This window comes from Chaetura pelagica, unplaced genomic scaffold (assembly GCF_000747805.2).
Source record: "Chaetura pelagica isolate M959 unplaced genomic scaffold, ChaPel_1.0 scaffold317, whole genome shotgun sequence".
NCBI lineage: Eukaryota > Metazoa > Chordata > Aves > Apodiformes > Apodidae > Chaetura > Chaetura pelagica.
Genome location: NW_009953864.1, coordinates 1,543,446 through 1,557,341, shown reverse-complemented (window position 1 = coordinate 1,557,341; position 13,896 = coordinate 1,543,446). Strand labels below are relative to the sequence as shown.

At 37.8% G+C, this 13,896-nt stretch overlaps 1 protein-coding gene across 1 annotated transcript in view; it reads right to left on the bottom strand.

Annotated features, from left to right (window-relative positions):
* Positions 1-13,896, bottom strand: part of SEMA5A (sema domain, seven thrombospondin repeats (type 1 and type 1-like), transmembrane domain (TM) and short cytoplasmic domain, (semaphorin) 5A) — a 241,042-nt gene that overhangs the window by 66,370 nt on the left and 160,776 nt on the right. Inside the window, exons 12-14 of the mRNA XM_010001362.1 lie at positions 9,863-10,044; positions 7,235-7,378; positions 1,031-1,178 (exon numbers count right to left, since the gene is read on the bottom strand). Of these exons, the coding sequence (XP_009999664.1) occupies positions 1,031-1,178; positions 7,235-7,378; positions 9,863-10,044 (474 nt within the window). The remainder of the gene's footprint in view (positions 1-1,030; positions 1,179-7,234; positions 7,379-9,862; positions 10,045-13,896) is intronic.

Genomic DNA, 13,896 nt, shown 5'->3' with positions numbered 1-13,896 from the left:
TAAGCTTATTCTATGAAATGAAGGCATGTAAAAATTGGTTTAATATGTAAAAAAAAAATAAATTGTTTTGCTTTTTTCTGCCTCTCTAATATTCTGGAAAAAAAAATAAATGAGTACATGTTTCTTAGTATGGAACATTAGGCCTGGTAATTAAATACAACATGGATAAAACCAAACTCATTTTTCCTTTGAGCTGTGCTTATTCTTGGTCACTGGGGAGGTGAACAAGACCATCTGCCATTCATCAGCAGGATCTGTCTCCTGCAGTTTTTGACCATTCTAAATTTTTGCCCATTTCATGCTTTCTACAAAATACCCCTTTCAACAACAATCCAATACTAGAATTCAAATTCTCATGAACCCCAAGGTTCATCTGATATTCACCTACACTTGCTAAGACTTTGCTTCAGTTTCTCATTGTCCTGCAGTAATATTCTTTCCTTTGGCTTTGACAGTATTATCCATTCAGGAATACTCACACAGAGTACTGCAGTGAACTTGTCACCCTGCTCTCTACACACCTCTGCTACATTTCTTTCCTTCACACATATACTACCACACGTCATCTCATTCACCTTCAAGAAAACAGTGTCTCATTTTGATGTTCCCATCACATAAAACTGACCAACTATATTTATTCAGATATAAGAAGAAGCCCTTACATGCTTTCTCATATGTTTCTCTTCATAAACTTCTATTCATTCAAAACTGTCTCACTGTAGTTTCAAAGCCTGACAACTGTTAGGCTGCTGCCATGCTAAGATCACTCTCTCTATTCAAGCTTACTTGAGCACTTCCTGGTGGTTCCCTGTATTAATGTATTGGCTCCTTACATATTTAGAATTTATACTTATAAACTTATAAACTGTGTGAATTTCAGCACACACAAGCAACACAGAGACAAAAAAACCTCTGGTGTGTCTTGTTATGGGCAGAGCACAAAAACACACACGGATGCCCTATGGACATAGAGACATCCATGGCACATGGTCATAGGTGTTTGCTGAAGAGAAATCTGAGAATTACTTACCACATTGCAGCCAGGACAGTCAGGACCATTTTCACATGTCCTACGCCGTGCCTGGATCCCTCCTCCACACTGCGCAGTGCAGCGCTCCCATGGGCCCCAGCCTGTCCAAAACACATGAGGGGGGCACAACAAATGCTCGTTGCAGTACCTGTGACAAAAGGCGAGAAAGGAGGCAAAGAAATTATTTAGTACCAAGACAAGACCTCCCCCAAAAGTCCTTCATTTGAATTATTCAGATACCTGTTTGTACAGAGAAATATTTTATACAAAGAGCTTCTCTATTCATAAAGCACTGAACTAACAGTTGTCACACTGCACAGGGTGTTTAAACACCTGAGATTTTTTTAGGCCGTAATTGCATGGGCGAAGCAGTTGTTTGCTTCATTCAGTGCTGTTATACAGCCCATGTGATACAACCATCTATAGTACTGCAAGCAGGTAAGCAAGATTGGCAACTACTTTATTAAAAACAATTGTGGCAACATATCTGGGGCATTAGTGAGTTAAACAAATGGGAGGTAACCATTTGTGCAGGCAGCCTTTTATCAGTCTCCAGCTAAGCACTGATTAGGATCCATCCTCTCTTTTTTCAGAGAGCTAAACTTTCGTTTTGCTTTCTACAGTGTCTCCACTTTTATGGTCACAATAAAAGCTAAAAGATAGATTCTAGTCATAAAGAACTGTACTGTTTTCATAATGTTCTTACTCTATCTTTTCAAGGAGATTTTTAGCTATTATAATCTTTGAAGGATTTCCCAGGGGCTGCAAACTGATTCAGAAGCCTACTGGGTTACTGAGGGAAGCAGGGATATTTTACTACTGAGCCATCACTATTGTAACAAGACATATGTATATGTGGGAGGGTCCCAACTGTTAATGAGTTTTTTCATTTTTTTGTAAAAACCTAAGCTTCCTAATTTTTTGAGCCTGTCATTCAATAACTCTGGCATAAGATGCTTAGTAAGGACTCACAGTTCCAAAGCATTTGGGCCACCAGCAAGTGTCACTGGGGCTCTTAAAGAGACCACGCTGCTATTTCAGATAAAACAGAACCTTGATAGATATTCAGAAAACAGATGATCCTGAAGGAGTGCTCTAATATTTTACAGGTGCAGCTGGGTGGCTACTACTGACTGTCCTGAACAAGCAAATAAATCTGTTACAATGTTTTTTTATTTTTTTTACACCAGCCATCCAAAATCCACTGTCTTCTTGCCCTTCGAACAAGTTTCCATCACTTTGCACTCTCCTGCAATGAAAACTGCCTCTAATCCATTTTCTACAAAATGAGAAATAACAGTATAAACCGTCATTTTCAACAAGAATAACCACAACCACTTTTACTTTTAATTTATTTTTTTTAGAAGGTCTATTTCTTCATTACCAAGGAATGTGCACATTCGTAATTCTATGGGGGAAAAATGTTTGCATGTGTTATATACAAAGGTAGGTGTGTCACACATGCTAGAGCCTGGGATTCAGAATATGTCCCTAGGTCTTAGCAACTACATCAAAATTTAAAAGCTCAGAATAGGAGTAAATAGGAGAGTGACATTTACTTTTGTGTTTCTGAATAGTTAGGGAAACTATTAACAGCTAGTATTGACCTTGTCTGCTGTTTAACAGTAAACAGTGGGGGGGGAAAAACTCACCCAAATCATCCATATTTATGAATCTGCTATCTAAGAACTCTTCAGTGTGGGATTTGAGTAAATGTCTTTCAGCAGTAGCATATACATAAACTACTACTTTTTCCTCCTGCATGTTGAATATTTGCAATTCACCATCCATATCGCGCTGTTGCTAAAGATGGACAGGAATATTCTGTGCCTGGATATTCTCCCCCAAAACTTCAACAGCTGCACATGTTCTTTGCCAAATGTAGTCATTTATGTAAATGTTTGTGATAGTTTGTCTCTGTGATCATTTGTTGAGAATGTGTACCACAGAAACATAGATGTAACATCACCATTTATGTAGTCAAACAAATACAATTTTTGCATAATTTCATTAGTTCTTAATGGAGATGTCTTAAATTAACTTGGGACACACACACAGAATAAAGCAAGTCTGCCATGAAGTTGACGATTACTGATATTCAGCCATGTAAAAAGTAAAATTAAGGGTGGGACTCATCTCACCTTAAAATATTGGCACGTATAGTATAGCTGTCCATAAATGAAGCAGTCATCTAAACCTGAGCACTTGAGCAACAGGTCATGGAAAGAAACAACCCTTTTAAAAGCATTATTTATGTCACCCTAAAGTAAATGTCTAATGTAAGTCATAGAAATACAGCCCTCAATATACTACTGATTTTTTCTCTGTTGACTATAAAGACTGCATGGGAGACAGACATCTAAGCTCTCATGACAGCCAACGGAAATTTTGTCAGTAAAGCTATGGAAACTAGAATGATTAATTCAACCAATTTTAGAAATATACAGTAGAAGGAGACGAATCACTCTGTTCTCCACAGACTGTATTGACTAGTTTTCTGAAGACCATAATGACAGACACCTAACTCACACATAAGCACTCTACATTCACGGACACTTGAAGTCAGGTGTGAAAAATCTCACTTAAACGAGATTCATGCCACTATATAGTGGATTTTTTTGTGTCCATGTGCCCTATCACCTGCTCTCTCAATTAAGCAGAAGGCAAAAAAAAACAACTAACAACTGACACAGTGGGCAATTCAAAGGTTGGCAATTCTGTTAACCAACACTATATAAAGATGAACTTGACCCTACAAGATGAAACTGTTAAAAGCCTTAAAATATCTATGCAACATACTTCCATTTAGGATTATTTTTTTTTTTTGTTAAAGACAACAACAGAATTGAGTGTCAATTTTTCCCTTTTTTAAAGGAAAAGAAAAAACCCAAAACAATGCAGCATACAAGTAGAGTCTTATTTTCATTTCAGCCAGCCAGCCTCTGAAAATACCAGGTATGTTTTCACAGCTAGAGACATCCCTGCAATTGATCTTTGAGAGCTGTGCACGGGGCTTGAAGCCAAGTTTCATTATATCTCTTCTTGGCTGCATTTCAAGTCACTCAGCAATTCTTTTTCCCTTTTGCTCTTTCTTCCCCTCTTAATTTTTTTCTCACGACACACAGGGCTAGCATTTTACAGTAATTCAACAAGCAATGCAAGAAACTTGAATCTGTGAAACCACTGCCCTCTCCCCTAATCTAACTGCTATGAGGTCAGAAGGGAGAACAGCCTAGAGACATGCGGGTTTTGTACAGTGACCCTTCCCATATACCCTTGTGGTGAATCCAAGTTCAAATGCCCTCATAAAGGAATTGTCATACTGGGGGAAGGGAGAATATTCTTTGTACAGTTGTGTCCACAACCACTAGTTCTCTTACAGTAATTTTTAAACTTTTAACTTCGGTCAATTCCAGTACAACAGAAATTACTCTTCTTGTTCCTATGAAAATCTCAACATTTAGTAAAACACCAATTTACTTCAGTGTTGCCATGCAGCATTGAGTACCACAGGGTAGTTTCATGACACTTACAAATGTGTCTTTTTCATTTCACAAAGAAGTGGTATTTATTTCAAACATATCACTCCCAGTTTTGAACTTTATTATACTAGTATGCATTTAAGAAAAACAAACTCATGATTACCAGCTGGTGATTCACTGGGAAGCACACCATGCTGAGGTTGATGGGAATGTTGGATTCCTTTAATTGAAGGCAGACACATCATGCACGCACATGCCTTACTGCACTGGGATTCAAAATCAACAGAAATCCCCACTCAGAAGGCTGTAGAAGGGGGTAGAGGCCAGGGCATGCACTCCCAGGGGCTTATTTGGAAGAAGAGGAAGGAGCAGAAAAAGCAAGGATGATGGGAGCACACACTTCCCAGCAGGTAAGACAGCCACGGGAGTGCAAGCAGCCCAAAGCCTTGTGTTGTTTGATCTGCTCTGTTGAAGGGGACCGGGCCTGTTTGCACTGCTTGGAATCAAGCACTGCCACACAGAGCAGGCACTTGACTCTCAGCTGTTCTTCGTTCTCATGGAAACAAGCCGAAAAGCTCTGAATATCTGCTAGATGACTGTGTACCAAGAAAGGGGGACAATATGTACTGCTTCTAATCTTCTTTTACACCCAAAAATGTCCAGGGTTTTCAGGTTTACTCCTCATCTGCAGCCAATTAATTTATGTACTTCTGATTTGCCATGTTTTTTTCTTCTTCCTGTTTTTTTTTTTCTTCTATGTAATAAAAGATAACCACATTCATTGAAAGGAAGGGATTCTCATTCTAATGACCCTCATTTCTGCACAGATAGGAGGGAGACCAGTGAACTTAAACAGCCCATATCCACAGCACCTTCCACAGAAAGCAGGGGAGAAACATTTTCACCCAATGAAAAAATCAAGACAGGACACTACACTCTATAAACGAAAACATAAAGAGTTTTATAGCAACCTTGGTGAATGATTCTCATAAAGGAAAAAACATAAATGTTTAAGCCCCTAAAAAATTGATCAGGATGTCTTCCATCTGGAGTTTTAACTACAAAATAATTGTATCTGATTAGCAAATTTTGTTGAAATACTATTTTTACTCCCTCTCCATCTTCTCTCTAAACATGTATCAGCTGCACTTCTGACCTATTTCTACAAGGCAAATTTGCTTTGTAATATGAGTCTTTGCAGCTCTCTCTCAACTGTTTTCCACACCCTTTTATTAGCAAATCAACTTATCTGCAACACTTTAGATTGGTAAATATAGTCATTGATTTCAAGGGAACAACGAGCAAGCACAGAGCTGCCTGATACATTCATGAGGTACCTCATTCATGAACTAAAACAAATATAACCTAGACGAATATCTAGCTCTTAAAGCATGAACAAATACTCTCAAACTGAATATGCATTCACATTTGCAGGTGAATTTACCTTAGCTATATGCTTTATGCTGGTACAGAGCTATGTAACAGTAGATATAATTTACATTTGGCAGTGATGGCTTTTTGGCTGGGCAACCTATTTTCAGAAAGCAATTTACAAACTAACAAATTGCTCTCCTCTGTGATGAAATGGCAGAGATTCATGACTCTGAAACAGCAAGAAGTGTTTGCGTGTTGTGTGATACTGATCCTTTATATTTAGAGATAGAAAGACCAAGTCCCTGAAGATCTGTTAATACAAAAATGTATGATGCAACTTCCCTTCAACAGAACTGCTTCACCTGAAGAAATGCCACAATTGATGTTTAATTAAATCCCTCACTAAAACTCATTATAAAGGTTACTGAATCTTGTTTTCATCCAACAGCGATATAGGATACTAAATCATTCATACAGAAACACTGAAGTAAGCTGCAAGTCATATTGAGTGGAAACATACACCAACACCAGTCTTCTGCTGTCTGGCTTTTTGGCATGCCTCGGGAAACAACATCTAAGAGTTGCAGTTTATCTGAATATACCCTGGTTTGATTTAAATAAATACTTAATTCCTATTAAAATTTCTAACCCAGAGATTACAAATTAAGAGACATGTAAAATCGAACCAGAGGTCTGAAATTTACATTCTGAGCTAGTATCAAAATACCCAACTCAGTGCCAAAACAGTAGATGGTGAAATCAAAATCCAAGCTGACTTAATAGCTCAGGAGTTAATATATGCAGACACAATTAAAAAGAAACCTGAAACCTTACCAAAAGATATTTGAGTTCAAGGTATATTATATTTATTGAATATAAAACAAAGTCCTTGAAACTTCATGTTATATAGATGCTTAATTTATTGAAGGCAGAAAAAATATGAACTCACAGCATCAGTAACACAGTGTTGTGACCTTACTATATTTTGCTCTGGATTCCAGGTCTTGAGTCTGAGAGAGTTACAACTCAAACACATTGCAATCAGTTTTCAAGGAGAATCAATATTCAGGGTCTCAAGGGACAGCAGCACATTGTTTCAGCACAATTCTCTGGCACTACCAGGAGCTCTCAGTTGGCTCAGGAGAGATGCAGCTAAGTGAAAGATGAAAGAACTGCTGCAGACCCACAGCCTTGCTAATGGGAATACTGCTGCTGTGCTGCAGTGGAGTTAAAGGGTGAGTGAAAGGAAAAGGAACAAGAAAACAAGACAAGTAAAGAAGAAAATGCCCTGTGGAATAAAGCTGAGCAGAAGAAATTAAAACAGACAGCAGGAAAAAAGATAACTCACCTCTCCTCACGATTCTGTCCCACACAGACGCGTCCTCCATGCCGAGGGGTTGGGTTGCTGCACGAACGCTGACGAACTTGAAAGCCTATTCCACAAGTGGTACTACAAGGTGACCAAGAAGTCCATGGTGTCCAGCCTCCATTTCTGGTAGAATAAAAAGCTCAGGCTCTGTCATCTGTTATACATAGCGAATGGCTGATTAGGTGTGACTGTCAGCAGAAGCTGGCCCATTAATATTTCTGTAGAAGTCATAAATCCTGCATCCCATTCCATTTCTTAAAGAATATTGTACTAAATAAAGGTGCTCTAATCCTTCCATATTCTATGCTTTGTTATCAGCGACTTCTAAAATGACCCCAATGCAGAAAAAGTAAAGTACAAAGACACGAAAGTGGTTAGTTTTGGTTACTTTATCCTGAGTAAACTTCATCTCCAAACTTCTGTATCAAAGTTCTGAAGAGAACTTTTAGTTGCATATTGTTCCAACTATATTTTGTGAGTCTTTTTTTTCAGGGAGATTAAAATGTTGATTTTTAGTACCTCTTTTGAAAGACAAGTGATTAAAGCCTGGAGAAAAGAAGAATGAGGGAACACCTTATTGCTCTCTACAACTATCTAAAAGGAGGTTGTAGAGAGGCAGGTGTCAATTTTTCAAGTAACAAGGAATAGAACAAGAGGAAATGGCCTCACGTTGTGCCAAGGGAAGTTTAGACTGGTTATTAGGAAAAATTTCTGCAACAAAACGGTTGTCAGGCACTGGAATAGGCTGCCTAGGGAAGCAGTTGAGTTACCATCCCTGGAGGAATTTAAATGACATGTAGATGTGTTGTTTAGGGACACGTTTTAGGGGCAGACTTTGCAGTGCTGGGTTTATGGTTGGACTTGATGATCTTAAAGGTCTTTTCGAACCTGTATGATTCTAAAGGAAAAAAAGTAATAAGTAAGCATCAAAATACTTTAATTCACAATTTCAAGAGGATACTCTGATAAGGTGTCAATACCTTGCTATATAACAAAAAAGCTACCAGAATTTGCATGCTGTACACTGCATTTGTGCACTTTTGGAAAGGACACTCCTGTCACTCCCCAATACATACTAGTCAAAAAAAAACAACAGTAGACCAAACATCTCAAAAGGAATTTCATATCCTGTCCTAAGAAAAAACCAATGTGCTTCAGCAGCTCCCAAAGCCTTTTGATGGCTAGTTTGTAGTTTCTGTATTGGTAAAAGAGAAACAGAAATCAAGAAAAATAAAAGTAAAGTATAATGAATTCTTGAGGTTTCAACATAAAAGTTACAATACTGCCACACTAATTAAATCAAGTAATGAAAATTATATAAGATAATTCAAGTAATTTATCACAAATTTTACCAATTTAAATTCCACTTATCTTGGTATCTTGCTATTATAAGGGCTATAAGGATCAAAAACATATAAAAAAAAGCTTTTGAAAAAACAATCAGCTATCACTGGTAACAGAGGCAAAAAACCGTAAGGTCTCTGTCAGTATAATATCTGACCCAAGTCATAAAATGAACAAAATATCTGGAGATCCATGGGTTCTGGGAACCAATTACTAATACGGCAGTGTTAACTGAAGTAAGATGCTAAAATAATAGTGTAATATCGCCAGTGGTACTACATGAAGCAAGTCCCAAATCACGTTCCAAATTGCCCTCTAAACCAACAGCCAGTAGCTGCTGTTTGATTGCTCAGTATCTCACAGCATACTTTTATTTTCCACAATTCCCTTGATCTGATGTTCTATACTATATTGCTGTTTTTAATAATTTACCTAACACTGACTATTTTCACTTACAGAACTTGCAGTTATCTTGTGCAGAAGAATAATCAGTTTTATCCACTACCATGATGTGCTTCTGATGTTAAAAACCAAAAACCAAACCAAATCCCAAAAAACCCTGATAACAAAAAACCAGACACAAAACCCAGAAAAAATCACTGAAAATAAGCAGAATGCAACAGTATATAAGATTCATCTTGCAATTAAAGTATGTATAATGTATTAAACATGAACTCCTACTGCAGTTCAGAATAGGCAGTGTTCTGAGTCTCTTTGAAATAATCTGCTCTCACTGTTCTGGGAGTGGTTACATGCCTACAGAAGACAAAAGAGAGGCTAAAGAGTGGCATATAAACTAGTAATAGATCTGGATGTCAGGACACAACCAAAAGATACAATGAAAACATTTTTTCCCAAGTCAGAATGGGATAATGCAATTGTGACATGAGACCTTCAAAAAAGCAAACAGTTCTGACTTCCAGAAAAAGCTTTATGGCTTACAGACTGAGAAATAATATCATACTTTGGATATTTCCTTGCATGATTTTTTTACTTCTGAGCTTTTGTTCAAATTGACTGAGGACAATGGTATTTGCTACACAGCATTTGAAATCACTTCTTGCCATTTGGCTCATTCTTTCTTCCAGAAAGTCTCAGAGATACTTTTTAATGTCTCATTTGCTGGGGCCATTGCAAAGAGCTGTTTCATGCACAGAACAGGAGCAGTGGTTTGCAGATGGGATTTCAAAGGTTAGGCTCTATTCTGATTAAGTGAAAAACATTCACACCATAAATTATATAACATGAAATGGTTTTGTGTACCTGGAACAGTTGGCAATCTCCATGGTTGGTCCTTCACACAGCCAACCTCCACACTGAGGAGCAGGACTGTCACACACACGTGTCCTGCAGAGGCAGGAGCCAACACTGGCACCGTCACTATGGGTGCAAGGTTTCCACTGCGACCATGTTCCAAAATGCCCATCCACTGTCAGATTCCTCATCTGGTGACAAACACAATAGAAAAGCTCACCTGAGGCCTGACAGATCCTTCATACTACCTCTTAATTCTGCAGTACATGGAGGTACAGCCTTCAGCCAACAATAAAAGCCTTCACTGGAAAGGTATACCTTGCAGACAAAAAGCTCCTTTGAAAGTTTCTGTGACTGCATAATTCCCACCACCTCCAACTAATCCGGGCCACTGGATGCCATCATTATAGCAGCAAGAATCATTGCAGCTAACTCTTACCTTTCACAGCCATGCTTGCCTGTAGTAATTCACTAGAAAGTATATATTCTCTTTCCTCATTATCTTCTGATGACAGTATTCCCTAGTTCCTAAAATTTACCTGCGATTAGGAGCCTGGATACTCACTGTAAAACAGCATGTGCAAGAATACTTGCAGAAACCCAAATCTAGATCAAATAGAAGAGGTATCAGAGGGTAATAATCTAGAGGAACAAAACTAGATGTATCAAACTGAAATCTCTATGATGAGAGTCTTTTTTGACAACAGTTTTTTGAAGCACATATCATATAGCAACACTTCATAAAAGTGAAATGTGGTTTTAAATTAGTCCCTCTAAATATTTGATTTAATTATACATTTAAATAGGAACTACACTTGTACATGGTCATGAATTATATGAAATAGTGTCTCCCTTTGCTGTTTTAATATTGTTTCATTTTAACACTGGTGAGGGAAGTATACATTTCAATAACAATTTGAAGATACAAGAAATTAATTACAGCACAAGACATAACTTCCACTGCCATGCTGGGTGCTGGTTGATTCTTTCCACTGTGGTAAAGGTTCAATAATTTAACTATTAATTAATTTTCTCTTGATTTATTTTTCACAGATATAGCTTCTCCACAGCACAGCTATGTGTTTATTCTGCCAGCTACAACTGACATAATTCATAATTTCAAAATTCTGCTGACAGCTGTTCATTGAAAATAAGTCACTGCTTTTTGCTCATGCAGAGTATACTCTGCTATTTTTCACGAGACAACAGGAAATACTTACTTTTTCTTAAGTGACAAGTAACCCATTCTCTCTTACACTGTGGGTCTAACAAATGTATAGTCTATGAACTAGCAATGATAGGTCCCCAATCTAATTAATGGCAGAGATGTGAAAGTATCTTTACTGCTTTCTATTTCTATGCTGCACCAAAGCATCTTTATTATTGCACCTACAATTATAAACTAAACATACTGTTGTCTATGGTTACCATAATTTGTATCAAGTGGCACAGTAAGTATTTGTAAAACTTAGCTGAAAGCTTGAGCTAAGGACATACTGATGGCAGGTTTCTCTGGATTTTTTCCCGCTAATACTGTAAAGATCATCCCACTGCAATCTCTGCAGTTTCCCATGACTCACCTGCTCTGTCTCTATTTTAGTGTCTCCCTTTCACAAGTGATATCAATTTCATGACAGGACTATAGGAAAGCAAAAAGTACTAATGAGAGGCCTTTTTAGCCCTCACCAGAACGTATGCCCATTAGCCCTTAACCATCTGACACACTTCAAGAGGAAAACCACAATCAATCAGACAATATTGGCTGTACTTTCCTAGCACCACTACTCCACTTTCCCCCTTTACGATCCTGTTTTTGTCACCCTTTCCCTTTTGCAGATACTTCTAGTCCTTTTCTTCTCTCCTAATGTCCTCCAAGTATCAATCTCCTTTGTTTTGTGTATCTCTGCACCCATCTTGTCTTCCTCATTTTTGCCTCTGCACTCAGAGTCAAAGTCACCTCTTCAGTGACTCAGTCCTTGAATCTGCCATGAGCAATTGGGTTTGAGATTAGTGTGTGTAGAATGCAGTGGGTCTGGAGTATTTCCTGAAGCTGCTAATGAGTTCTGGTAAGATCCCATATTACATACTCTTTCTCTGCATGCAGCTGTAAAAGTAAAGTTAGTTCACGTTGTCTACTTATGTTTTAAAAAACCCTAACTTTAAAGTAAGTATTTTTACTCTTCTCATAAAAGTGCTTTGATAATGTCAGACACTCTGTTTTTAAGTGATGGATTGCAAGTGGCCTCACTGGAAAATATTTTGGCAAAACAATGAACCTTCATTACTTTAAAAAATACTGGATGAATAACTGGGGTATCAGACCAACTAGATACATGCCATAACATTTATTACTATCTGTATTCATGTGCAATTGGTGTACTCAAGCCAACTGAAACAATAATGTAAAAAAGCAACTTGAGGATTAAATCAAAGCAAGATAACAAAAATAACCACATTGGTCAAAAGGGATCTTTGAAGTTCAGAGAAACGTTAACAAAGATGTCAGCTGCCTTTCCTAGTGCCCTCCCTGCTCTACCATGACATGCTGATAAATATTCAGATACACACATGCTTCCTTAGGAAATAATTCCTCAAGTCACACTTTTAATTTTGGGCTAAGCTAGCATATAAACAGGCCTCTCTGATCTGAGTTTGGAAAAAATGACAAATATTCAATAGTGTTAAAAAGTTAAGTGTAGTTTTACTAAGAATTAAGATAATGGAGCCTGTAGAGGGAGGGTGGAAGGTTTCTAATATTCTGTTATGTTCTGCATGCAACATTAGCCTAAATGTATACAGCAACTGTTGGAGATGCACATAGCTCAGTTGCCTAAAAAATGAAATACATTACATCTTGGCTTATATAACCTGTGAATCCAGCACATAAAAATGCTATAAAAAACAAATATTTGAAAGACTCACTAAGCAAAATTGTAATTGATTGCAGTTTGCCAGAACGCAGCGTTATTTTAAATGAAAGTTTCTATGAAGTTTTCAAATCTGCTCATTAATGTGTACTTAGAGTTTAGGGGGTTAAGACAGTAAGTCCCCAAGCTTTTCAGTTTAGATAGTTTATTCTAAAATTTTCTTTATATTATGCAATCTCAGTCTGCTCAACTACAAATTCTTTTGGATTCTCACAACATCTTTTCATCTCTGATATGCAGTATAAGCTGTGGATGAATTTCTGAGCAATCCCTTGGTGCTCCCCTGCTTTGATTAGATGGTTATATCATAGAATCACAGAACTACTCAGGTTGGAAAAGACCCTTGGGATCACTGAGTCCAACCATCATCCCTACTCTACAAATTTCTCCCCTAAACAAGATCCACCAACACCACATCCAAACAACCCTAAAACACATCCAGGGATGGTGACTCAACCACCTCCCTGGGCAGCCTATTCCACTGTCTAACCACTCTTTCTATGAAAAAAAAATTCCTAAATGTCCAGTCTAAATCTCCCCTGTTGCAGCTTGAAGCCATTCCCTCTTGTTCTGTCGCTAATTATCTGTGAGAAGAGACCAGCACCAACCTCCCTACAGTGTCCTTTCAGGTAGTTGTAGAGACTGATGAGGTCTCCCCTACACAACTGTCATCTAATAGATACTAAATTATTGTTTTTCCAGTTGAATGTATCTGGATTGATGTCTGGTTTCGAAAGAATTCCTCCCCTTCTCCTCTACTCCCTCTTGGCTTCATGTTTTATATCTATGAAATAAAATAAGGGCTAACACCAGAATTCAAAAACTAAGCTGTAGGCAGACTGCTCATGCAAATATCAACCAACTGACTCACTTCAGTAATGCTTCCTAATACAGCAACCCACCTAGGCCACCAGCAAACCTTCCAACATCACCACATTTAGCCTGTGGAATTACTGCAGGAGAAATTATAAACTCCATGTATTTGGAAATGAATATACTGTACAGTACATCTAACTGCCTGCGAATCAGGGAGGCAAGGACTGCACTAGTGGTTGAATCCAGAGTTTCTGAGAGACAATGGGTATGACTATATTAGCAATATATATAGTGGCATGA